The sequence below is a fragment of the Lampetra planeri genome, chromosome 35 (assembly GCF_965212315.1).
Source record: "Lampetra planeri chromosome 35, kcLamPlan1.2.h2, whole genome shotgun sequence".
NCBI lineage: Eukaryota > Metazoa > Chordata > Hyperoartia > Petromyzontiformes > Petromyzontidae > Lampetra > Lampetra planeri.
The window spans coordinates 9,326,098-9,354,000 of record NC_136141.1 but is presented as its reverse complement, the minus strand read 5'-3'; the positions used below and the strand labels follow the sequence as shown (position 1 = coordinate 9,354,000).

Here is a 27,903-nt window from a genome sequence, read left to right as displayed (position 1 = left end):
GCGGCATTGGTTTTCCCGCTTGTGCTTTATTAAAAAAATGCGCCTCCGCTGCAGCGCCGTTGCGTTTCGTTATCTACAAGTACTGGTGACACTTTAGCGTTTTGCCAAGATTGAGTTGGAGCACTACTTTACCATTCAGTGAACATTCAAACGAACAGACAAAAAAAGACACGAGAATGTTGCTGATACTGGAAACTAATAATTAAAGTCGGCACCGACATACCGAGACGAACGAATTAGGTTACAGAGGTCTGTTCGTAAGTTGATTTGATCGTAAGTCCAACTTTGCACCTGCCGATTCCAAAAACATACGGCATGTACACTAAACATAGACAATTACTTTAAAAGTTGTAAAATCTCCTGTACTTGTAGATGCCACTGAATCTTCATGTTCTGCAGATGTAGATGCCACTAGTTCTTCATGTTCTGCAGATGTAGATGCCACTGTTTTTTTATGTTCTGCAGATGTAGATGCCATTGTTTTTTTATCTTCTGCAGATGTAGATGCTACTTCCCAGAGGTGTGGACTCGAGTCATGCGACTTGGACTCGAGTCAGACTCGAGTCATGATTTTGATGACTTCAGACTCGACTTGGACTTGCCTCATCTTTGACTCGACTTGACTCGGGACTCGAGAGCAAAGACTTGAGACTTACTTGTGACTTGCATAACAATGACTTTGTCCCACCTCTGCTACTTCCATTTGGTGCTCGTGTTTACTCTCTACTCTCTTGAACAACGTACAAAGAGATGTCTGCACGGTTACTCTCTTCTTCTCTTCATAAATCAACTTGTGACAGGCAATAACATCGTGATCAGCTGCCGGAACAGCTGCAACTGGACATACGGACAGGTATGTTCGTATCTCTGAAAGTTCGTAAGTCGGATGTTCGTAAGTAGAGGAGTCCCTGTATTCCAAATCACGACGTGTACGTACTTGGGGTCTCTCTCTCTTCCTGTACGTTCGTAATGATCTCACCGTTGGTGGTTGTAGGGACAGTGCCACACACGGCTTCCCCTGTCCCGTGCCCGGCCGCCATGGTTTGTAAGATGAACTCAACGCATTCGTTGATAACGCTGGCCCCACACAAGGGACGCATCTGCATGTGCGCGCAATCCGCACCGCCGATTAGCTACGTACGGTAGCGAACGAAGTTCAACGCGCGTACGTGCATCATCATCATCATCGTCGGTGACGTTTCAGGCAATGGCAAAGGTGTCGCTCTGCTAAGAAGGGAGGGACATTTTGTGAACCATCACCGATTGCAGCACTCGTCATAACCTATGTTATTGCGTTTATCGATACTTCCCGATTGCGTATTGTTGCTAATCGTGGCAGTGTTATTGAGTTGTTGTGTATCTGTGCTTGTGCCGCCAATACCGACGCAGCACTTTCACAGTTTGTATCTTCTTCTCCGTCGCGTCTCCTGTCCAACCTCTACGCGGCGGTCTCCCCCCCCCCCCCCCCAATATTCTGCACAGGCCACTGCTTCTGGTGCCAAGTCTTGAGGAGTGCCATCGTGGTGCTGCAGGGTGTCTCAAGAGATGATGCGTGTCGCTCGCTTCTCCTGACGAGCACACATTGGTCGGGGTTGTGTAGGACACCCCCCACCCCTCGTGATTTCACGAGAGAGTTGCATCTGCCGAGACTCCATGACTCCACTCTCTTCAGTCCGTTTGGGCTCCGCCACGCGAGCCATTTGGAATTGGACCTCAGAGGAGAGCTCCTCGCTGGGGGGGGGGGGGGTGATTCATCGCCGGCTCCACATTAACAGGGAGGCTTCTTCTGCCGCAACAAGTCAGGCCTGAAGTGGACTGTGAATCAGAATGCACAGCGAATGATTACAACGTAGAACAGGAATGGGGCCCCGCGATGAGGAAGGGGATAGTCCAGCTTGCGATGGGCGAGGCAGGTGTGGAGTGTGGAGAAGAGGATTGGTCACTGAGACGGTCCATGGAATATGTATTAGCAAACATCACAAGCCCCCCCACACACACACACAGCAAATCCGCCGTGACTGCAGGGGCAAGTGCTGTTAGCGAGTAGCAACCTGTGAAGGCCGGCAAGGCACACGAGGGGGTGGGTGGTCAGCACCACGCCTTTGTCTCCCTCGCGGCAAAGTTTTTTACGCATTGCCCCAGGTACTCAATTGAGGCTGAGTCGACCTAGGGGAGGCTCAGGTCCGATTCAGATAATTGTCACTGGTGTTGGCGTTAGAGGGAATCGAGCCCTTGTCGCCGGGTTCGTAGCACAGCGCCCTAAGCATTGAACCACCACTGCCAAAAAGACAAAGACAAAGATCCCCCATATAGCCTGACAGACTGTTGGGGCAAGTGCTGTTAGCAAGCACCTATGAAAGCCAGCACGGGACACGAGGGGGTGGGTGGCCAGCATCATGCCCGGCCGCCTTTGTCTCCCCAGTGACGATGTTTACACACCGCACCAGGTACACAATTGAGGCTGAATCGACCATGGGGAGGTCCAGGACCGGTTCAAATAATCGTCACCGGTGTTAGCCGTGAGCGGGAATCGAACCCGGGTCGCCAGGTTCGTAGCGCAGCGTAGCGCTAACCGCCACACCGCCGCTCCCCCACACCACTGCCCATACACAGACAAAGATCCCCCCATATCAGACACACACACGGGGACACACGGACACACACAGAGACGCGCACCCAGGCGCTGCGCGTGTCAATTCACGCGCGGCACGAGTGCCACGCGAGCTCTGGCGGAGGCCCGCCGGGGCAGGCGGGGTGGCAGGGCCGCCCCTCGCCGCCGCCACCGGCGCCCCCGCCGCCGGCGAGGGGCAGTCGCGGGCACGCCGCCCAGAGCAGCGCGTCGTACAGCTGCCGGCCCTCGTAGCTCGGCACGACGAAGCCCTCGTCGGCCGCGTCGCCGAACAGCGCGGCGTAGCAGCGCCCGTCGTACGCGCGGCCAAATCGGAAATCGACATTCGCCAGCTGCTGGTGCTGCTGCTGCTGGTGATGCTGATGCTGGTTGTGATGCTGCTGCTGCTGATGATGATGATGCTGCTGCTGCTGATGATGATGCTGATGCTGCTGATGATGCTGCTGCTGATGTTGGTGGTGGTGATGCTGCTGCTGCTGATGCTCTCGTTCAAGACGATGCAGAACGCGCTGGCGACGCTCCCGCTCGTCCCGCTCCGCGTCCTGCCGCGGAGTCCTCCGAGCGTCGCGACGCATCGCCCCGTACGGCGAGCAGGGCTCGGGGCACTCTAGGGCGGCGGCGGCGGCGGTGACGACGGCGGCGGCGGTGGCGGCGACGGCGGCTCCGGCTCCGTGCAGACTGTCGACGTGCCGCCGCAGGTCGACGCGGCGCTGAAAGGCGCGGCCGCAGTGCGCGCACGGGAAGGGCTGCGCGCCGGCGTGTCGGCGCGCGTGCGTGATGAGGTTGGAGCTCTGGCTGAAGGCCTTGCCGCACACACCGCAGCGATGCGGCTTCTCCCCTGGAAGGCGACGCACGGCGGGGGGGGGTCGGGAGGTCAGCGGCCGAGCTGTCGAGTGTGCAGGCGGTGCAACTGCACCGGGGTTCAGGGAAAGCGAGGGAAATTGACCGCCGCCCCCCCCACCCCCCCTGTTTAATTTATGCTAACAGGGCCCATACCAACCACGGTGATGCCACTGAGATCTACATACTTACATAGTGACCCCTGAGATTCTAAAATAAACTATTTTTGTTTATTTTACCAGGTAAGGTACACTGAGCTATTTAGCTCTTTTTTTCAGAAGCGACCTGGCCATAAATGACAGCTCAACTAAGTGGCTTATCATGTGGACATTTACAACCTGGTATACAGGAGGTCGTGGGTTCGATCCCGACCCTGACGCCTGCTGCTGTATATTTGGAGTTTGCGTGTCTCTTTCCCCTGCGGTCGCGTGGATTTTTCTCCGGGTCCTCCGGTTTTTCCCTCCACATCGAGAAACATCACGCGTGTTTGGCTGCTATACATTTCCACGTGATAAGCTACGTCGTTGAGCCGTCAATTGTGTTGATAGCTCAACGAAGTGGCTCATAATCAAGTGGACAGTTATAGCAGCCAAATACTCTAAATGGTTGTCTAAATGTGTAGGGAGAAACCGGAGGACCTGGAGAAAAATCCACGCGACCACAAGGAAATAAACATGGATCAAACCCATGACCTCAGCTATACCAGGCGATGGAGTTAACATCTCACAACCGTGGTGTCATAAATTCGCATGTTCTTACAAATGTTTCTAGATTTGAAGCTTTCGTGACTGCAAGGAATCATCTTCTTATGTTTTTTCGGTAAAGTCACGTAGGTAAAACATCAAAATGAATTAAAATAAAATAAAATCAAAATTCACGACGTTTCGTTGTGTTGCCTCCGAAACGTCGTGAATTTTGATTTTATTTTATTTTATTTTCATTCATTTTGATGTTTTACCTACGTGACTTTACCGAAAAAACCTAAGAAGATCTTACAAATGTTATTGTCAGTTTTAATGTTCGCTTACAAACACTTAAGTCTGTGCTCCCCATTTGCCTGGGTGAAAAGTGGGGCTAATGTGCATGTCTGTGTCACCTGTGTGTGTATGTGTGTGCAGGCGGGGGGGTGTGTATCTCCTCTCTGTATACAGGTGTGTCGTCTGAATGTTATGAAGGTGTCTAGATGTGCATAGATTTGTGGCTCACCTGCATGTATGTGTGTGTAGGTGTGAATCACCTGTGGAAATGTCGGTGTGCTTGTCTTACCTGTGTGTGTGAAGGTGTGTCTTACCTGTGTGTGTCTGAAGGTGTGTCTTACCTGTGTGTGTGAAGGTGTGTCTTACCTGTGTGTGTGAAGGTGTGTTTTACCTGTGTGTGTGTGTGTGATTGTGAAGGTGTGTCTTACCTGTGTGTGTGAAGGTGTGTCTTACCTGTGTGTGTGAAGGTGTGTCTTACCTGTGTGTGTGTGTGAAGGTGTGTCTTACCTGTGTGTGTGAAGGTGTGTCTTACCTGTGTGTGTGAAGGTGTGTCTTACCTGTGTGTGTGTGTGAAGGTGTGTCTTACCTGTGTGTGTGAAGGTGTGTCTTACCTGTGTGTGTGTGAAGGTGTGTCTTACCTGTGTGTGTGTGTGTGAAGGTGTGTCTTACCTGTGTGTGTGAGCGTGTGTCTTACCTGTGTGTGTGTGTGAAGGTGTGTCTTACCTGTGTGTGTGAAGGTGTGTCTTACCTGTGTGTGTGTGTGAAGGTGTGTCTTACCTGTGTGTATGAAGGTGTGTCTTACCTGTGTGTGTGAAGGTGTGTCTTACCTGTGTGTGTGAAGGTGTGTCTTACCTGCGTGTGTGTGTGTGAAGGTGTGTCTTACCTGTGTGTGTGAAGGTGTGTCTTACCTGTGTGTGTGAAGGTGTGTCTTACCTGTGTGTGTGTGTGTGAAGGTGTGTCTTACCTGTGTGTGTGAAGGTGTCTTACCTGTGTGTGTGTGTGTGTGAAGGTGTGTCTTACCTGTGTGCGTGTGTGAAGGTGTGTCTTACCTGTGTGTGTGAAGGTGTGTCTTACCTGCGTGTGTGTGTGTGAAGGTGTGTCTTACCTGTGTGTATGAAGGTGTGCTTCTTCATGTCGGACTTCTGGTGGAAGCGCTTGCCGCAGTAGATGCAGGGGAAGGGCCGCGTGTCCGAGTGGATGAGCAGGTGGGTGGAGAGTGTGGACGAGCGCTTGAACGTCTTGCTGCAGATCTTGCACACAAAGCTGCGCTCCTGCCACCGTCGGGAGAACGCGAAGTGATCGCACTCAGACCCACACAGCGTGGCCAACCCCCACATCGACGTTTATTTATTTTAGAACATGAGGCCTCCTTTGCCAGTACCAAAATATAATAGGTTTTTTCCCCTTTTTTTGGCAGCAAAACTTAAACCTTTTTACAAGGAATCATGTTTACATTAACCACAATACCTGCGGTCAGAATGCAAACAAAAAACACGTGATTCCTCGTAAAAAGGTTTCAGTTTTGTTGCCATAGAAAAGGGGAAAAACCTATTATTATATTTTGGTACTGGCAAAGGAGGCCTCATGATGAAGATGCTTACCCCGAGCTCTCATTCCTCTGATAATGCGTTGTATTTGTGTTGTGTGCCTTTTGGCGTCATCTGGTCAAACACCGTATGAGACTAGGCTCTGAGGAAAGCTGTCTCTCGTGTGGACCAATCAATTTCCAGGACAATGCATATATTATCAGAGTGTTTTTTGTTTGCATTCTGACCGCAGGTATTGTGGTTAATGTAAACATGATTCCTTGTAAAAAGGTTTCAGTTTTGTTGCCATAAAAAAGGGGAAAAAACCTATTATTATATTGTATTTATTTTGTTCACCAGGTGAAGCTCCGCGAGCCATGAGCTCTGGTTTTTTGTTCGGAGGCGACCTGGCCCACGCCGCGATAGCTCATCGCAGTGGGCTGATATCATGGTCGTCGCACGTGGGCATTTATAGGAGCGGTCAAATAATCGAAACGCACGTTGACTTTAAATGTGGATGGAGCGGCAAAAGCGGAGATTACGGAGCAAAATCCACGCGACCACCACGGGTTGAGAGAGAGAAAACACGTGGACTCCAAAGATACAACGGGCATCGCATCACCACCGCGGCCCGCTTTTAGAGGCACGACCCACATCTCACACCTGCTCATCCGTGAAGCTAAATTAACCATCGTGACCACCCTGATAATTAAGTTGCTTTAACCCGTGGCTTTTACGATTTGAACGCTCATATTTTTTCAGATTTGTTGACAGTGGGACTTGGGCACCTCGCTTGCCGTGTGAGATATTTACATGACACTTGACGATGTATAACGCTTCCCATTGCGTCTTGCCTTAATGAAAGTTTTGCAAAAAAAAAAAAACACTTGTGCCGATGATTATTTTTAGTTGGCGCAACAGTGCGGGAAATGTTCACCGTGACGTGTCCAAGTGTCCGACAACTCCAATGTCGGGGAAGAAAGTCAGGTCCCCAGTAACCCGTCACTGCTGCGAAGCTGCGAAGCTGCTTGGCAGCAGTTTCAGAAGGGTCGTCCCGGTCTCACGAAGCATTTGTGCAGAATCGGGATTTTCTCCCTGGCTGACAATGTCCTTAAAGCTCAAGCTCGACCCATGACACAGGCAGAGGGGAGGAGTTACCCGAGGGGTGGGCGGGGCTACCCGGGCAGTGGGCGGGGCTACACGGGCAGTGGGCGGGGCTACCCGGGCAGTGGGCGGGAATACCCGAGGAGTAAGGGGCCGTCCATAAATGACGTCACGCGATTTTGGACGATTTTTTTACCCCCCCCTCGTCACGCGGCGTCACAAAAAGTCAGACCCTTCCCCCTCAAATATGACGTCACAAAGCTCTGCCCCCCCCCCCCCAAAATAAAACATGCTTCAAATCGCTTTAAACTTTTGTCACTGTAGTGCGTATTTAATGTGGCGCTGCACTCTGATGTAGGAAAAAACATTTATTAAAACGTCTATTTAATTAAGTAGAGCGTGTTGTCTATATTTATTTAAAGTTGCGCATTTTTACGTGACGTCACATTTCTCAAACCCTCCCCCCCTCGTCACACATCGTCACATATGTCTGACCCGCCCCCTACCCCCTAGGTGCATGACGCCATTTAGAGCCGGCCCCGAAGCGTGGTTACCCGAGTAGTGGGCGTGCCTACTTGAGTAGTGGGCGGGGCTACCCGAGTAGTGGGCGTGCCTACCTGAGTAGTGGGCGGGGCTACCTGAGCAGTGGACGGGGCTACCTGAGCAGTGGGCAGGGCTATCTGAGTAGTGGGAGGGGCTACCTGAGTAGTGGGCGGGGCTACCAGAGTAGTGGGCGGGGCTACCTGGGTAGTGGGCGGGGCTACCTGGGTAGTGGGCGGGGCTACCTGAGTAGCGGGCGGGGCTACCTGAGTAGTGGGTGGAGCTACCTGAGTAGTGGGCGTACCTACTTGAGTAGTGGGCGGGGTTACCCGAGTAGTGGGCGGGGTTACCTGAGTAGTGGGCGGGGCTACCTGAGTAGTGGGCGGGGCTACCCTAGTAGTGGGCCGGGCTAGCTGGGTATTGGGCGGGGCTACCTGAGTAGTGGGCGCAGCCAATGCCAAAGGGAGTGAGGAGGGCCGTTCAATAGGTGGGTTGAGCGGTCATGGCTCCGTACAAGCGGTGGCGAGATGTTAACTAACTATCTCGCCTGGTGTGCAGGAGGTCGCGGGTTCGATCCCGACCCTGACGCCTGCTGCTGTATATTTGGAGTTTGCGTGTCTCTCTCCCCGTGGTCGCCTGGATTTTTCTCCGGGTCATCCGGTTTTTCCCTCCGCATTTAGAATCGACATCGTGCGTTTAAAATATTTGGCTGCTAGAAATGCCCACGTGACGAGCCACTTCGTTGACCTATCATTTGTGGCCAGGTCGCTTCTGAAAACAAAGCTCACACAGCTCAGTGAGCTTTAGACCCGGTAAAATAAAATAAAAAATATTGCCAATAGCAAACATGTCACAGCCGGAGGGGGGCCATCAGCTCGCCGTGGGTCCCAGCTGGGCCTGCCAGCAACGCGGGGCGGGTGCTGCAACTCACTTGCGCGTGTGTGGCTCGATGCCTCTCCAGGCTGAGCGCGTGGCCGAACGTCTTGTGGCAAAGGGGGCAGGCGAAGGGGCGCGTGCCGGCGTGGGCGCGCCGCGCGTGCACCTCGAGCCCGTGCGGCGTGGCGAAGCGCTGCGTCCCACACGGTGGAGTGCAAGGTGAGGCGCACGCGCACGCACGCACGCGCACGCCAGGGCACCCAGCTCAACGTGACGCTCCAGCCGCAACCTCTCCACGGAGTAAGGGGCCGTCCATAAATGACGTCACGCGATTTTGGACGATTTTTGACCCCCCCTCCCCCTCGTCACACGGCGTCACAAAAAGTCAGACCCCCCCCCCCCCTCAAATATGACGTCACAAAGCTCTTGCCCCCCACCCCCCCCAAAACATATTTTCATTTTGAAAATTAAACATGCTTCAAATCGCTTTAAACTATTGTCATTGTAGTGCGGGGGGGCTGCGGGGCACGGGGCAAATCAACTAAACCAGAAGTACAGGGTGCTCCAAAAAATGTTAACACTTATATGGGACTATTTTTTTAATGGAAAAGAACGGTTAATGCACTGTAGCATGATAACAAAAATGCATGTTAATAGCTTCAAAAAGTCAAAGAGTCTCCACTTGTTCGCCATCATTGTCAACACGTTCCTGGAATCTTCTCCAGGTGGTCTCCAGAGCCCGGAGGCACATTGCTTGTGCTATTGTTGATAATTCAAAGAAGGGTTAACATTTTTTTGAAGCACCCTGTATTGCATCTGACACGCCTCCGCCCACCCCCACCCCCCAAAGCGCGGGGCCCGGGACGGTCGCCTCAATTGGCCGTACCCCAGGGACGACTCTGCCCTGGTGGCAGCTGTCCCTGCGGAGCACAAGGTGAATGCGGCACCGGCCAGCGAGTGGGCATTACTCTTGCAATAGGGCACCACTTTGTTTCGCTATGTGGCTATCCCATGGCCAACATGGGCCAACATGAGTGGCGAGCGATGTCTGAGGCGGTCCTTCACGAACCCGCGGCGCCATTCACCAACCCCGGCGCTTATCCGCGAAGTCTTTACAAGGAAACCCCGAGGACTGACACAGCAATGGATTTATTCTTACACCCTTCTTACAGCAATGGGTTTATGTAGACTGTAAATGATTATTGTTGTCACTCTTAGCACCGTGTGATATGATTTATGCTTTGTTTTTGCAGCGACACCCTGAATATAACTGTCGTTAATTGGATTGAATCTCTCATATTTAGTTTATTTAAACGTAATACTGGACTCGCACACTGCGCCCGAGATGCAAATGTACATTGCTATCATGTTTTCTTGCGGGCTGCATTGTTTGCAAGGATGCATACGTAGTACATCGACTCCCAAACAACTTGTATTCAAATCATCACGGCTTATTAAGAAAGACACAGGATGGAGACCAAGAAGAACAGTACAGTATGTGAGTATAATAAATCAATTGTTATTCCTTCATAGTTCGAGAGATCTGAGATTGAGCCGTAGCTGGAGGTTTGCTCGGCGTGGATTCGTGAGTAACACTGGTCAACACACTTTTTCTGGTATAAGGTATTCCAACGGTTTTAAGGTAATTTTGGGGTACTGATTCCAAATCTGGCATCAGTTTTTGTCTATCACATCAGGTTTTTGAGATATCAAATATTGCATTTTCAATAAAAACTGCCGAAGATAAATATTAAATAAATGTGGATATCTACATAAATGATATTATAAACACACTATCCTAAAAATACAGCACCATATTTAAACACTAAAGCAGTCACTGACTCGCAACAACTTGCAATCATAAGTGACAGTTAATTTGGGGTAAATCAATGAAAATGGGGTATGCCGATAGCATAAAAATGAGATGTGATAGAGAAAATCTGAGATCAGATTTGGAATCAGCACCCTGAATTTTTTTTGTTGACCAGTGTTATTTGAAGGTGACATCATGGGCAGCCGTGAACCGTCGCAAACGAGCAGCTTCCCGTAAGACAATGGGCAGAAGGCAGACAGACCCGAACGCGGTCACTGGCTACAATCACGCACTGTGCGCGTAGTTTTTTGGGTCACTCATCTGCTATGTTTCACTTCTCCCCCCCACCCCCCGCTGGAAGATAACACGGGCTCGGCTTGTTCGTGTGCGCCCGCTGGAACGCGCGTCAATGTGGTTTACGTAAACCTGAAGAAAAAAAAAAATCCTCAGCTGTTGCACAAAAAAAAAAACTGCGATGACACTTCGCCGATTGTGAACGTGCATTGATTGACGCCTCGGTGACGGTCTCGTGCGGTCGGTCGGGGACCACGGGGCGAGGAACACTCAGGGAGGAGCTCCGCGTGCCCAATTCTACTTCCTCTTCACAGCCCGTCGCCCGGATCCTGCAACCGGCCTGGTAGCCCTCGATAGCTAACCACGCCGCCGCGTCTCAGACAAGTATTTGTTTATACCCACTATCGGCCCGCATGGACGCTAGCATCCCTCCGTTCGTCCCTCCATTCCTTCTTCCCTCCAGCCTGACTCCCACCACCATCCAGCACAGAAGAATTCCCTCATCAAAACACTACACCATAGGGCCCGCTGCATCTCCGACCAGCACCACCTAGCCAGTGAGCCTGAGCACGTACGCCAGGCTCTCAGGAGGAATGGATATTCTGACCGCACGATCCGCAAAGCTGCATCCCCAAACATGGGTAGAGAACCATCTGAGGACCCAATCAAAACCATCACCTTGCCATACATAGCCGGGGTCACCAAAAGGATTTCCAAAATCTTGAACAAACACAAGATCCAAGTTCGGTTCAATACAGTACACAAAATCCGTGATTTTATCCCATCGGTGAAGGATGCGATTCCGGACATGCAATGACCTGGTGTCTATAAGCTGAGTTGTGTCTGCGGCAGCAGTTACATTGGTGAAACGAAGCGACGTGTCTCAGACCGGGTTCGCGAACACAAAGCGGATTTGAAACACGGCAGAACCAACACCTCGGCAGTGACGGATCATTGTTTCAACCCTGTGGGCACACATGACATTGTTTTCTCCGAGACCAAGGTGCTCTATAAACCCTCGGGCACCATCAGAGATTTGTTCATGAAGCCATCCAGATATACAAACACAGACAAAACTTTAATCGAGAAGATGGATTCCGATTGAGCAATCATTGGAAGGACGTGATGAACCACGTCAAGTTTTAACTGCTGTAATTTTCACTCACCCACCCAAAAAATACGCGTTTACTAATTCAAGACTCAAGATTTAAATCTCATCGACATGCTAATTTTACTCCCCCCCCTCCCGTGCCTATATTAAGCCAAAACATCAGATCATTCTTTCTCACCTGATGACGGACGCTTGTGTTGCGACCGAGACGTCGTGTTCTATTTTCTTTCTATCTACGTGACTTTACCGAAAGAGCCAGAGAGTACGATGCCCATTCTGTTTTCTTTGACGGTCATTAGGCACTGTTGAAAACTCCACATTTCTATGACAGGGGCCACAGTTGACTTCTTTAACAAAAAATAGTTGTATTCTTCTACCTCTGAAAAGTGATGAGCGAAGATTGTAATTCACAATTTTCAACTCATGAGTTAAGCACTCTGATCATTCGTATTGCAGTGGTACGACGTAGACAGAATATACATTTTTGTAAGTATTTTTACTTTATTCATTATTACTTTAAAAGCTATGACACCAGCGCACAGTAGCGCTTGTTGTGAATGATATCAGAATTTCTGATGTCTCGTAGCATTCGTAATTTCCTGCAGAAGTTCCGACGCAACTTCTCTATATCGAACCTTGCACTGGGACCAATAGTTGCAGTCAAGAGTCTATGTGGGTCGGTGACACGGACATTATTTTCACACCCGGAACACCACATCCAGTATAACTTCTCGCTTTGGCTATAGCCGTAGTCACGTGCCACCTCCTCCATTCTACCAGCGGTCTGGAAAATATTCAGGAAGATATTGAGCCCTGGGTATCGTCATTGTACGCAGTATATCCAGCCACAAATATCAGAGTAAGGTAAATGTTTCCATGCTCAAATGAGCACTGGGCAGTGGTACTCTCCATGACTTGTCCAGTTATCAGTGGTGGAAATTCCACATTATTTAGGACACCAATAACACAATTAGAATATATAAAAAATCACTTCCCTCCCTCCGGCCAGCGAGCTAGCCAAACTTTGTTTTCATGAATACAACACTTTGTGGAATACTGTACTGCGTGGTGAAATTCTTGAAAAGTGGAGCTAATTTTTGTAGTTTTTACCCCAGAGGAGTGATCGAAGGCTTGGCCACACCGTGTGGATCGTGGAGGTTGTCTGACCATACTTCACCAGCCTGTTCATTCGTGGGTTGCAAGGTGGGGAGGGAGCGTAGACTTGGGAGCAATGGAATTAGCTGCACTGCCCACAATTATGAAGATGGTGATGATGATGATGGTAATAATGTCAGCTGATGATGTGTCGAACCCTGGCTAGGATTTATCCTCGTAGTCTTAAATTTGGGAGTGATATTCACTGCCAACCAAGCTGTAGCCACGGTGACCACGCTGCGTATGTATATATGTACCTTGAACTTATTACGCGACATACGTAGCCAACCGTCTTACTCGGAGGTGCGTGGAGAAAACGGCTAACTAAACACAAAAAGCAGATTAAAAAAAATTGGTTTTTCATCCACAAGATTTAAAAGCGCATAGCTCTAGTGGCGTCCGAATATCGGAAGGAAGAGCGTTCCAGACGGCCACAGAGGCGCATCTGAAAGCGCGCGACGCGATGCGGCGGCCGTCTTTGTTCAACGACCAGACAAAAGCCGCCACGGCGAATGATGACCGGGCAGTTCGCGGCATGTGGAAGTCGGCGTACCTTCTGGCACCGTAGACACGTGTAGGTGTGACCGGCGTCCTCTGGAGCACCGGGGTTGCTTGGCGGGGTCTCGGCTGGTGGCCCCGGCTCGTGCCCCAATGGTGGAGGAGAGCCCCAACCGACCAAGCCTCCCGCTGGGCTCGAGTGAGGCCCCTGGGTCACGTGGTCGGCGTCCAGTTGCTCTCCTTCCACGACGAGCTGCAGTTCTGGTGTTGGCGAGAGGGGCAAGGGTTATGGAGCGTCGAGAAGGGCAGTGCTTCGTTTCATCCGGAGCAGTCTGGGACGCTCGACCAGTCAACTGTTGTCACGTGTCACGTCCGTCTTGGCTCTTGTCTTATTTCCATTTTTGGCATATTTATAAACGTTTAAAGGAACATACGGGGGGGGAAACCCCAAAATAGGTTAATTATGGATAGTGGTACAAAGTGTGCCTATCCATAATATTATGAGGGGGGGGGGGGAGAAACCCTCCACATATTCAACAACACGACTTAAAACAACGAAACAGGTGACGTTTTGGGAAGTGGCCCTTCTCCTTTAACACATGGGAGGGCCATTGCCCAGAATCTCGCCTATTGTAAAGTTTTTTTTAATTTTGAGAGTGTAATTGACAAATGTTTAAAATAGATATTATAGTGCCTTACGCCGATAACCTCTACTGCCCCAAGTCAGCCTAACCACCGTTAACGACCGTATCGAGTGAGAAATTAAGCCCCGGTTATCATCATCGTCAGCCATGATCAACCCACAGCCCGAATGGATAAGCCTTGCCAGAGCCGGTGTCCCTGTCTTTGCGATCCTCCGACGTGAACCATCCAGCCACAGCGCTCACACCCGAGCGCGTCTGCATCGCCGCGCTTTCAAACGCGCCTCTGCGGCCGTCTGGAACGCCCTTCCCTCCGATATTAGGAAGCCACTGGAGCTACGCACTTTTAAATCGTCTAGATTGAAAACACACTATGATAAGATATGCATTGTCTTTGAGCTGTACGCCTTTTGGCGTCCTCTGGTCGAGCACCAATTGGGTCGAGGCTCAAAAGAAAGCCGTCCCTTGGTGTGGACCAATCAGTTTCAAGGACAATGGCAATATATTATCATAGTGTGGTTTTTGTTTTCATTTTGACTACAAGTATTGTGCTTCATGCAGAAACGAATCCTCGTAAAAAGGTTTCAGTTTTGTTGCCAGAAAAAAGGGGAAAACCCCTATTATAACATTATTATTATAAAGCAAAGCTGTTAACTGGCAACAACAGTAGCAGCACCTGCGTGTGTCGCCGTGTTCTACTCTCTTCCGTCTCCGCCACAAGGCGTCATGGGATATCTCAGCAATTGTCAGCTCAAGACGTGCATTGTTCACGTAATCGATTCTGTAGGGGTTCTGGACAAAATTTGCAGCAGGCGAATGGCTCTTAGGTCACGGCACAAGCAGCCGCGGCAGGCTTTGTGCTCTTAAGGGCCATTGGCCGAAACGTCTATATTTTTATGTTGAGGCCAACGTGGTGTTGATGAATTTAGAGACTGCTGTTTGTGTTTGCGCTGCTAATGTAGCAGCAGCATCACCACCACCAGATAAATAGTATAGTATATAGTATACAGCACACATACATAGTAATCTATATATACAAATAACGCGTATGTGTTTTATATATATACTGTGCAGTAACAGGGATGTTGCTATAGTTGATAAATATATCGATTATTTTACTCGATTAGTTTTTCCATCCTGTATTGGTCTCGTTGGGGCAGGTTCAGCTCCGCTTCGTTAGAATTAATCTAACATTAGCACTGTATCTAACATTAGCGCTGCATCTAACATTAGCGCTGTATCTAACATTAGCACTGCATCTAACATTAGTGCTGTATCTAACATTAGTGCTGTATCTAACATTAGCACTGCATCTAACATTAGTGCTGTATCTAACATTAGCGCTGTATCTAACATTAGCACTGCATCTAACATTAGTGCTGTATCTAACATTAGCACTGCATCTAACATTAGTGCTGTATCTAACATTAGCGCTGCATCTAACATTAGTGCTGTATCTAACATTAGCACTGCATCTAACATTAGTGCTGTATCTAACATTAGCACTGTATCTAACATTAGCACTGCATCTAACATTAGTGCTGTATCTAACATTAGCACTGCATCTAACATTAGCACTGCATCTAACATTAGCACTGTATCTAACATTAGCACTGTATCTAACATTAGCACTGCATCTAACATTAGTGCTGTATCTAACATTAGCACTGCATCTAACATTAGCACTGCATCTAACATTAGCACTGTATCTAACATTAGCACTGCATCTAACATTAGTGCTGTATCTAACATTAGCACTGTATCTAACATTAGCACTGCATCTAACATTAGTGCTGTATCTAACATTAGCACTGCATCTAACATTAGCACTGCATCTAACATTAGCACTGCATCTAACATTAGCACTGTATCTAACATTAGCACTGCATCTAACATTAGCACTGCATCTAACATTAGCACTGCATCTAACATTAGCACTGTATCTAACATTAGCACTGCATCTAACATTAGTGCTGTATCTAACATTAGCACTGCATCTAACATTAGTGCTGTATCTAACATTAGCACTGCATCTAACATTAGTGCTGTATCTAACATTAGCACTGTATCTAACATTAGCACTGTATCTAACATTAGCGCTGTATCTAACATTAGCACTGCATCTAACATTAGTGCTGTATCTAACATTAGCACTGCATCTAACATTAGCGCTGTATCTAACATTAGCACTGCATCTAACATTAGTGCTGTATCTAACATTAGCACTGCATCTAACATTAGTGCTGCATCTAACATTAGTGCTGTATCTAACATTAGTGCTGTATCTAACATTAGTGCTGCATCTAACATTAGTGCTGCATCTAACATTAGCACTGCATCTAACATTAGTGCTGTATCTAACATTAGTGCTGTATCTAACATTAGTGCTGTATCTAACATTAGCACTGTATCTAACATTAGCACTGCATCTAACATTAGTGCTGCATCTAACATTAGCGCTGCATCTAACATTAGCACTGTATCTAACATTAGTGCTGCATCTAACATTAGTGCTGCATCTAACATTAGCACTGCATCTAACATTAGCACTGTATCTAACATTAGCGCTGCATCTAACATTAGCACTGCATCTAACATTAGTGCTGTATCTAACATTAGCGCTGTATCTAACATTAGTGCTGCATCTAACATTAGCACTGTATCTAACATTAGCACTGTATCTAACATTAGCGCTGCATCTAACATTAGCACTGCATCTAACATTAGTGCTGTATCTAACATTAGCGCTGTATCTAACATTAGTGCTGTATCTAACATTAGCACTGTATCTAACATTAGCACTGCATCTAACATTAGTGCTGCATCTAACATTAGCACTGCATCTAACATTAGCACTGTATCTAACATTAGCACTGTATCTAACATTAGTGCTGCATCTAACATTAGCACTGCATCTAACATTAGCACTGCATCTAACATTAGTGCTGTATCTAACATTAGCGCTGTATCTAACATTAGCACTGCATCTAACATTAGTGCTGTATCTAACATTAGCACTGCATCTAACATTAGTGCTGTATCTAACATTAGTGCTGTATCTAACATTAGTGCTGTATCTAACATTAGCACTGCATCTAACATTAGCACTGCATCTAACATTAGCACTGCATCTAACATTAGCACTGTATCTAACATTAGCACTGCATCTAACATTAGCACTGCATCTAACATTAGCACTGCATCTAACATTAGTGCTGTATCTAACATTAGTGCTGCATCTAACATTAGCACTGCATCTAACATTAGCACTGTATCTAACATTAGCACTGCATCTAACATTAGCACTGCATCTAACATTAGCACTGCATCTAACATTAGTGCTGTATCTAACATTAGTGCTGTATCTAACACTAGCACTGCATCTAACATTAGCACTGTATCTAACATTAGCACTGTATCTAACATTAGCACTGCATCTAACATTAGTGCTGCATCTAACACTAGCACTGCATCTAACATTAGTGCTGTATCTAACATTAGCACTGCATCTAACATTAGTGCTGCATCTAACATTAGTGCTGCATCTAACATTAGTGCTGTATCTAACATTAGTGCTGTATCTAACATTAGTGCTGCATCTAACATTAGTGCTGTATCTAACATTAGTGCTGTATCTAACATTAGTGCTGCATCTAACATTAGTGCTGTATCTAACATTAGCACTGTATCTAACATTAGCACTGCATCTAACATTAGCACTGCATCTAACATTAGTGCTGTATCTAACATTAGTGCTGTATCTAACATTAGTGCTGTATCTAACATTAGTGCTGTATCTAACATTAGCACTGCATCTAACATTAGCACTGTATCTAACATTAGCACTGCATCTAACATTAGCACTGCATCTAACATTAGTGCTGTATCTAACATTAGTGCTGTATCTAACATTAGTGCTGCATCTAACATTAGCACTGCATCTAACATTAGTGCTGTATCTAACACTAGTGCTGCATCTAACATTAGCACTGCATCTAACATTAGTGCTGTATCTAACATTAGTGCTGTATCTAACATTAGTGCTGTATCTAACATTAGTGCTGCATCTAACATTAGCACTGCATCTAACATTAGCACTGCATCTAACATTAGTGCTGCATCTAACATTAGTGCTGTATCTAACATTAGTGCTGTATCTAACATTAGCACTGCATCTAACATTAGCACTGCATCTAACATTAGCACTGCATCTAACATTAGTGCTGTATCTAACATTAGTGCTGCATCTAACATTAGCACTGCATCTAACATTAGTGCTGCATCTAACATTAGCACTGCATCTAACATTAGCACTGCATCTAACATTAGTGCTGCATCTAACATTAGTGCTGTATCTAACATTAGCACTGCATCTAACATTAGCACTGCATCTAACATTAGTGCTGTATCTAACATTAGCGCTGTATCTAACATTAGTGCTGTATCTAACATTAGCACTGTATCTAACATTAGTGCTGTATCTAACATTAGTGCTGCATCTAACATTAGCACTGCATCTAACATTAGTGCTGCATCTAACATTAGCACTGCATCTAACATTAGCACTGCATCTAACATTAGTGCTGCATCTAACATTAGTGCTGTATCTAACATTAGCACTGCATCTAACATTAGCACTGCATCTAACATTAGTGCTGTATCTAACATTAGCGCTGTATCTAACATTAGTGCTGTATCTAACATTAGCACTGCATCTAACATTAGCACTGCATCTAACATTAGTGCTGTATCTAACATTAGCGCTGTATCTAACATTAGTGCTGTATCTAACATTAGCACTGCATCTAACATTAGCACTGCATCTAACATTAGTGCTGTATCTAACATTAGTGCTGCATCTAACATTAGCGCTGCATCTAACATTAGCACTGCATCTAACATTAGTGCTGTATCTAACATTAGCACTGCATCTAACATTAGCGCTGCATCTAACATTAGCACTGCATCTAACATTAGCACTGCATCTAACATTAGTGCTGCATCTAACATTAGCACTGCATCTAACATTAGTGCTGTATCTAACATTAGCACTGCATCTAACATTAGTGCTGCATCTAACATTAGCACTGCATCTAACATTAGCACTGCATCTAACATTAGTGCTGCATCTAACATTAGCACTGCATCTAACATTAGCACTGCATCTAACATTAGTGCTGCATCTAACATTAGCACTGCATCTAACATTAGCACTGCATCTAACACTAGCACTGCATCTAACATTAGTGCTGTATCTAACATTAGCACTGCATCTAACATTAGCACTGCATCTAACATTAGTGCTGCATCTAACATTAGCACTGCATCTAACATTAGCACTGCATCTAACATTAGTGCTGCATCTAACATTAGCACTGCATCTAACATTAGCACTGCATCTAACACTAGCACTGCATCTAACATTAGTGCTGTATCTAACATTAGCACTGCATCTAACATTAGTGCTGCATCTAACATTAGCGCTGCATCTAACACTAGCACTGCATCTAACATTAGTGCTGCATCTAACATTAGTGCTGCATCTAACATTAGCACTGCATCTAACATTAGCACTGCATCTAACACTAGCACTGCATCTAACATTAGTGCTGTATCTAACATTAGCACTGCATCTAACATTAGTGCTGCATCTAACATTAGCGCTGCATCTAACACTAGCACTGCATCTAACATTAGTGCTGTATCTAACATTAGCACTGCATCTAACATTAGTGCTGCATCTAACATTAGCACTGCATCTAACATTAGCACTGCATCTAACATTAGTGCTGCATCTAACATTAGCACTGCATCTAACATTAGCACTGCATCTAACACTAGCACTGCATCTAACATTAGTGCTGTATCTAACATTAGCACTGCATCTAACATTAGCACTGCATCTAACATTAGTGCTGCATCTAACATTAGCACTGCATCTAACATTAGCACTGCATCTAACATTAGTGCTGCATCTAACATTAGCACTGCATCTAACATTAGCACTGCATCTAACACTAGCACTGCATCTAACATTAGTGCTGTATCTAACATTAGCACTGCATCTAACATTAGTGCTGCATCTAACATTAGCGCTGCATCTAACACTAGCACTGCATCTAACATTAGTGCTGCATCTAACATTAGTGCTGCATCTAACATTAGCACTGCATCTAACATTAGCACTGCATCTAACATTAGTGCTGCATCTAACATTAGCACTGCATCTAACATTAGTGCTGTATCTAACATTAGCACTGCATCTAACATTAGTGCTGCATCTAACATTAGCACTGCATCTAACATTAGTGCTGCATCTAACATTAGCACTGCATCTAACATTAGTGCTGCATCTAACATTAGCACTGCATCTAACATTAGTGCTGCATCTAACATTAGCACTGCATCTAACATTAGTGCTGCATCTAACATTAGCACTGCATCTAACATTAGTGCTGCATCTAACATTAGCACTGCATCTAACATTAGTGCTGCATCTAACACTAGCACTGCATCTAACATTAGCACTGCATCTAACATTAGCACTGCATCTAACATTAGTGCTGCATCTAACATTAGCACTGCATCTAACATTAGCACTGCATCTAACATTAGTGCTGCATCTAACACTAGCACTGCATCTAACATTAGCACTGCATCTAACATTAGCACTGCATCTAACATTAGTGCTGCATCTAACACTAGCACTGCATCTAACATTAGCACTGCATCTAACATTAGTGCTGCATCTAACACTAGCACTGCATCTAACATTAGCACTGCATCTAACATTAGTGCTGCATCTAACATTAGCACTGCATCTAACATTAGTGCTGCATCTAACATTAGCACTGCATCTAACATTAGTGCTGCATCTAACATTAGCACTGCATCTAACATTAGTGCTGCATCTAACATTAGCACTGCATCTAACATTAGTGCTGCATCTAACATTAGCACTGCATCTAACATTAGTGCTGCATCTAACATTAGCACTGCATCTAACATTAGTGCTGCATCTAACACTAGCACTGCATCTAACATTAGCACTGCATCTAACATTAGCACTGCATCTAACATTAGTGCTGCATCTAACATTAGCACTGCATCTAACATTAGCACTGCATCTAACATTAGTGCTGCATCTAACACTAGCACTGCATCTAACATTAGCACTGCATCTAACATTAGCACTGCATCTAACATTAGTGCTGCATCTAACACTAGCACTGCATCTAACATTAGCACTGCATCTAACATTAGTGCTGCATCTAACACTAGCACTGCATCTAACATTAGCGCATCATCTACATCTACAGGTGATTGTTATTACACGCGCGGTGATTATTAAACACGTACGGTGCTCTTTACGAATGTTCATTAACCGATTAATCGATGCATCGTTCGTTACATCCGTTGCACAATATAAAGATACGTGTATTTGTGCACGCGTTTATGTATAATCTTAAATCGTCTAAACATAATCATGTGTACGTATGTTATACATGTTGTGTGCAGTATACATATACTGTGGGGAGCGGTGGCATAGTGGTTAGCGTGCTGCGCTACAACGCGAATTCTATTCCCGCTCACAACCAACTAGCAGTGGCGAATATCTTAACCGGTGCCTGGGCCTCCCCTAGACCGACTCAGCCTTAAACCGGGGAGACAAAGGCGGCCGGGTGTGGTTATGGCCACGTCTCTCCCTCGTGTGCCGTGCCAGGCCTTCAGAGTGTGCTCGCTAACAGCGCTTGCCCCAACAGTCTGTTAAGGCCACACGGGGGACTTTTGCCTTTGTTATTACATATACTGGGTGTCCATCCTCTTTGGTTCTTTCGGTAAAGTCACGTAGGTATAAGATAAAAAATATTTTAATAAAATTATTTTAATAAAATTATTTTCTACCTACGTGACTTTAGCGAAAGAACCAAAGACTATGGATTCCTGCAGTCACGAAAGCTTCAAATCGAGATATATATACTGGGTGTTCATAGACTGCGTGCACGCGGGGTCTATCCTGCTCACGCTTAACACGTGAACACGTGTGAACACGTGTTACGCGTGCACTGCGTGTGTGCCGTTCTCGGCTGATGTGCGCTCGCATACCAAAGGTCTCATCATAACACGAACTATACGACTACAAATTGATCGGGCACAGCTGGTCAGATAATTATAATTTAAACTAAACCCCCTCCCCCCACCTTTAAACACAACATCATCGTGTTAAATAATAATAACACGAGAAGCCAAATTCGTAATTTCCGACCGGCCAAGTACATATATATACACGTGTGTACTCTGTGTGAAATGTACGTTCACGATATTGTAACAAAGACAAAGATTCCCCCAATACAGCCCTGAACAGACTGTTGGGGCAAGTGCCGTTAACGGGCACCATACGAGGTGGCGGGTGGCCGACACCACGCCCGGCCACCTTTGTCTCCCCGGTGCTGATGTTCACTCATTTAAGTCGACCGATGGAGAAGGCCCAGGGCCGGTTGAGATATTCGCCGCTGCCATTCGTCGTGAGTCGGGGAATCGAACTCTGGTGGCTGGGCTCGCAGCGCAGTCGGGATCACCACACACACGTGTTATGCAGTGCCAACAGTACTACAGTACTATATATATACCCACACGAAGACCAAGATCCCTTAGACTGATGGGGCACGTGCTGTTAGCGAGTGCCTATGAAGGTCAGCACGGGGTGGGTGGCCAGCACCACTCCCGGCCGCCTTTGTCTCCCCAATGGCAATGTTTACACACCGCACCAGGTACTAATTTGAGGCTTAGACGACCTAGGGGAGGCCCAGGATCGGTTCGGATAATCGTCACTGGGTCGCCAGGTTCGTAGCGCAGCGCGCTAACCGTTGCACTAGCGCTCCCCACTCTACACAAACACACACACAAGCACACACACATACGCATGTCAATAAGGGGAATATTTTCTCGTACGTTTAAAATTACGCAAATATGCGCTGCTACAATTAAAAGCAAAGACACCAGAATGATGCGTAAATGTTTGTTCTGCTTTGCCAAGAGGCGTATTGTAGCTCTTTAAAAAAAAACTAAACACTGCCGCAACTAATCTTGATTTGAAGCTTTCGTGACTGCAGGAATCCATCCTCTCTGGTTCGTTCGGTAAAGTCACGTACGTAGAAAAAAATATCATAAAAGAACACGACGTTTCGGTCGCAACACAAGCGTCCGTCATCAGGTGAGAAAAAATATCTGCTGTTGTGGCTTTATATAGGCACGGGAGGGGGGGAAGGGAGGGTTTGTGGCGTGCTGGGACGGGTGGGGGCTGGATAAATCAGCATGTCCATGAGCTTGAATTAGTAAACGAAAACAGCACGGGTGGGTGAGTGAAAATCACAGCAGTCAAAACTTGACGTGGTTTATCACGTCCTTCCAATGATTGCTCAATCATTGGAAGGACGTGGGGAGCGGTAGTGTGGCGGTTAGCGCGCCACGCTACGAACCCGGGTCACCCAAGTTCGAATCCCACATACGGCCATCAACAGCGAGGATTATCTGAAACGGTCGCTGGCCAGCACCTAGGTCGACTCGGCCTTAAATGAGTACCTGGCGTGATGAGTAAACATCGCTACTGGGGAGACAAAGGCGGTGGGGCGTGGTGCTGGCCACCACCCCCAACGTGTGCCGTGCCGCCCTCCATCGGTGCTCGCTAACAGCACTTGCCCCACCATTCTGCCAAGGCTACACGGGGGATCTTTGACTTGTCCTCCACGTCGGCTTCATGATTTTCGTGACTGAGCCAATGAGCTCCTACAGTAGATGTCTCGATGCTGCTCAGTGCCGTCTAACCAAAATCTAGAAATCAAATTTTTTAAGTTAACTTTATTATAGACTACTTTAACAACTGGTTTACTTAACTCACACCAGTGCTATTACTTCTATTAGTATTGCAATGCAATACTGGCACTGACCAGCGTGGTGAAGTATGGTCGAAGGACCCCCATGTTTAGTTTGCCGGCCACATGTCCCTTCTAGCGACGATGCGTCCTGCTTCAAGTCCACCGCTTTGTGTGTGTCTTGACACCCGACGATTCAGCAACTCTAACTTGCGCGTGCTTTCCAATCCGGGTGTTCCTCTTCCTCTCGTGGTTCAGTATCTCTTCTAGATTTGAAGCTTTCAGTCTCCCTCTCTCCCCGCGTCTCGGCGCACTTGTCAGCTATTGTTGCTTCCCTTGGTCGGCAATGGTGCGCGGCAGAGGTGTGGACTCGAGTCATGTGACTTGGACTCGAGTCAGACTCGAGTCATGAATTTGATGACTTGCGACTCGACTTGGACTTGCATAACAATGACTTTGTCCCACCTATGAGGTGTGGACTCGAGTCATGTGACTTGGACTCGAGTCAGACTCGAGTCATGAATTTGATGACTTGCGACTCGACTTGGACTTGCATAACAATGACTTTGTCCCACCTCTGGTGCGCGGTCCTTATTGTTATTCTTGGATCTTTCGGTAAAGTCACGTAAAAGGGAAATAATAAAATAATAAAAATACAAAATAAAATTATCACGACGTTTCGGCCACAACACAAGCAGCCGTCCTCCGGATGCTGTTTTTCCGACAGCTCTGTTCTTCACCTGAGGACGGCTGCTTGTGTGTCGTGGCCGAAACGTCGTGAGAATTTTATATTGTTTTATTTTTTATTATTTTATTATTTCCCTTCTACGTGACTTTACCGAAAGATCCAAGAATATGAATCCCTGCAGTCACGAAAGCTTTAAAATCGAAAGTCCTTATTGTTGTTGTTGAGTCACGTCGATACCCACCAGAACAATTGAGTCGCATGTACCGTATGTATGTTGAACTTCTTTCGCGCCGTACATAGCCAAGCGCGTTAATCGGATGCGCGGGGGAAGGAAAACAAGCCAAACACAAAAAGCAGTTTTCAAGAAATGAGTTTGTTGATCTAGACGATGATTTAAAAGTGCACAGCTCCAGTGGCTTCCTAATATCGGAAGGGAAGAGCGTTCCAGACGGCCGCATCTGAAAGCGCGGCGATGGCGAGCGACCAAGAAAGTCGCCGCTGCTGTGCGGATGACGACCGCAGATGGCGGGATGATGGTTCGTGCTCTTTGACCAGATCGCCAAGGTCAACTTCTCCCCCTTCTCGCTGATGCCACTTCGTGGCAATTCGCTGTCCAGGCGGACGACGACGTTGATGTTTGAGCATTCGTGTAAAGCGTTCACGCATCGTACGGGTAGCGGAGATGATTCGAGTATTTTGGCTGCGACACATTTCCCCGCGACGATCAGCCACTTCGTCGAGCGACGATTTGTGGCCACGTCGCTTCTGAAAGATAAGTTTAAAGCTCAGTGGGGCTTTAACTGGTCAAATAAAATAGTTTAGTTTTTTTTTGCGATATCTGCACCTTTCCCCTACTTAGCAGCGGCTATCGCGTTTTTGCATCGTTTGTTGTAACTTCCTGACCCGACCCTATTGTGCATATGTGGGGGGAAAACAAGAGCTTTATAGCTCATCGGATTCCTCCAGTATGACGATTCTGAGTCTGCTTATTTGACCGCACTTCGTGACGCTCGTGCGTGCGGGTTGGTGAAGAAGGCCGCTTGCAATGCCCCATCACGCACAGCGAGGTTCTCGGCGATGGTCGAACCACCTCGGCGTCCCCTCCTCACCCGTTCCGACCTCACGTCGCGCGCGAGTGTCGGAAGTCGCAGCGGGTGAGCGAGCGGGTGAGCGAGCGGGTGAACTCACGTGAACTCAGCCGGGGAGTGAACTCACGGCGGGGTCGGTGAGTGTCGGAAATCACAGCGTGGGAACTCAGAGCGGGTGATCCCACAGCGGATGAACTCAGAGCGGGTGAACCCACAGCGGGTGAATTCAGAGCGGGTGAACTCAGAGCAGGTGAACTCAGAGCAGGTGAACCCACAGCAAGTGAACTCAGAGCAGGTGAACTCAGAGCAGGTGAACCCACAGCAGGTGAACTCAGAGCAGGTGAACTCAGAGCAGGTGAACCCACAGCAGGTGAATTCAGAGCGGGTGAACTCAGAGCGGGTGAACTCAGAGCAGGTGAACCCACAGCAGGTGAACCAACAGCAGGTGAACCCACAGCAGGTGAACTCAGAGCGGGTGAACTCAGAGCAGGTGAACCCACAGCGGGTGAACTCAGGGCGTGTGAAGTCAGTGAGCGCGTGAACTCACCGGTGCAGATGTCCAGCATGTTCTGCAGCGCGCGCCCGCCGCTGTCGTGGCCGAGGGCGCGCGGCGCGTGGAAGCTGCGCGCCCGGCGCGCCTTGACGAGGAACGCGCGCGGCATCGCAGCCACAGCACCAGGAGAGACCCTGCTGTAGTAGTATCACTCCTACTACTGCTGTAGTATCACTCCTACTACTGCTGTAGTAACACTACTACTACTGCTGTAGTATCACTCCTACTGCTGCTGTAGTATCACTACTACTATTGTAGTATCACTCCTACTACTGCTGTAGTAACACTACTACTACTGCTGTAGTATCACTCCTACTACTGTAGTATCACTACTACTACTGCTGTAGTATCACTACTACTACTGCTGTAGTATCACTCCTACTACTGTAGTAACACTACTACTACTGCTGTAGTAACACTACTACCACTACTGTTCTATCACTACTACTGCTGTAGTATCACTACTACTACTGCAGTACCACTACTACTACGGCATACTCTATTTAGACTGAATTTATACCCCACGAGGCTACGGGCTATTGACTGTCTGCATACACCGCGATGCGAACGACTGTATACAATCTACCGTCTCTGTATACACGAGGCTATATGTATACAACCACAAGACTCATCACTAGTTACACTTGATCAGTATACCACCAGCTGCTGCTGCTGCTGCTCGCTGGCTGGCTATCCTACACGAAGGGGAATGGGGGGCGAGAACGACCTTCCCTCTGCGATAGGAGCCGGCGCTGGAGGAAGGAGGCTTTAGGATTCTGCGTAGGCTAAGGAAGCCGTAGGATCCTGCATAGGAGAGAGTTACGCTCCAGATAGCCGATCAGCGCGGATCATCCGATCGCAATGCCGCTCGTAGCGCGACGCGAACAACAATGTTAACAATATGAGGCATAAAGTAGTTACGAAGCGGCTCTAAGAAAAAAAAACCCAGGTCCCTGTCATAACTTCACACACGCGCGCGTTATTTCTCAGCATACCCAGTCGTGATGGGAAATCCAGCACCCACTACTCGTTGTCATGTAATAACATTCGATGTTTGACTGGCCGTGTCATATAAAACGATGTATATTGTTTTCTTCAGTTTAATCGCCGCAACTATCGCGCATCTAACTTTAAATATCGTAATCTGCAATACGCCGATGGAGTTCAGCGGAGGGCGAACTCGATACGCGTTTCGCTCGCTGGCCGCTCTATCGCCGCAAGAGCTCTCCTTGGAAGCTTCCTCGAAACCTCTCCCGAGATGACAGCAACCTCCACTTTTGCCAGCCAACTGCTACACACCCCCTCTTCCCATATATGCAATGCGTGCGCGCGCGCGCGGCGTGTGTGTGTGCGCGTGTGTGTGAGTGCGCGTGTGTGTGTGTGAGTGCGCGTGTGTGAGTGGAGTTCAGCGTGCGCGCACGTGCGTGTGTGAGTGCGTGCGTGTGTGTGTGTGTGCGCGTGTGTGTGAGTGCGCGTGTGTGTGTGTGCGCGTGTGTGTGAGTGTGCGTGTGTGTGTGTGAGTGCGCGTGTGTGAGTGCGCGTGTGTGTGTGCGTGTGAGTGCGTGTGTGTGTGTGAGTGGAGCGTGTGTGTGTGTGTGAGTGCGCGTGTGTGTGTGTGTGCGTGTGTATGTGCAGCGTGATGCAGCACGCTGACTGGAACACGCAGAGACAACCGCCGCCGCGTCTTCTACGCTCAGG

General features: G+C 47.6%; 1 protein-coding gene across 1 annotated transcript; it reads right to left on the bottom strand.

Moving 5' to 3' along the window:
• Positions 1–6: 6 nt before the first annotated feature.
• On the bottom strand, positions 7–27,903 carry LOC144730370 (uncharacterized). Its single transcript, XM_078611143.1, has 5 exons — positions 26,200–27,903; positions 13,419–13,624; positions 8,548–8,685; positions 5,552–5,717; positions 7–3,467 (listed from the first exon to the last, which is right to left on the bottom strand). The coding sequence occupies exons 1-5, from the start codon at positions 26,312–26,314 to the stop codon at positions 2,698–2,700; spliced, it is 1,395 nt and encodes a 464-aa protein (XP_078467269.1). The 5' UTR covers positions 26,315–27,903; the 3' UTR covers positions 7–2,697.

Excerpts from the sequence above, each read along its gene's own strand:
- LOC144730370 (XM_078611143.1), bottom strand. The coding sequence starts at position 26,314 with ATGCCGCGCGCGTTCCTCGTCAAGGCGCGCCGGGCGCGCAGCTTCCAC. Across the intron at positions 13,625-26,199 it reads CATGCTGGACATCTGCACCG|AACTGCAGCTCGTCGTGGAA; the intron begins GTGAGTTCACGC and ends CGCCAACACCAG. Across the intron at positions 5,718-8,547 it reads ATCGAGCCACACACGCGCAA|GAGCGCAGCTTTGTGTGCAA; the intron begins GTGAGTTGCAGC and ends CGACGGTGGCAG.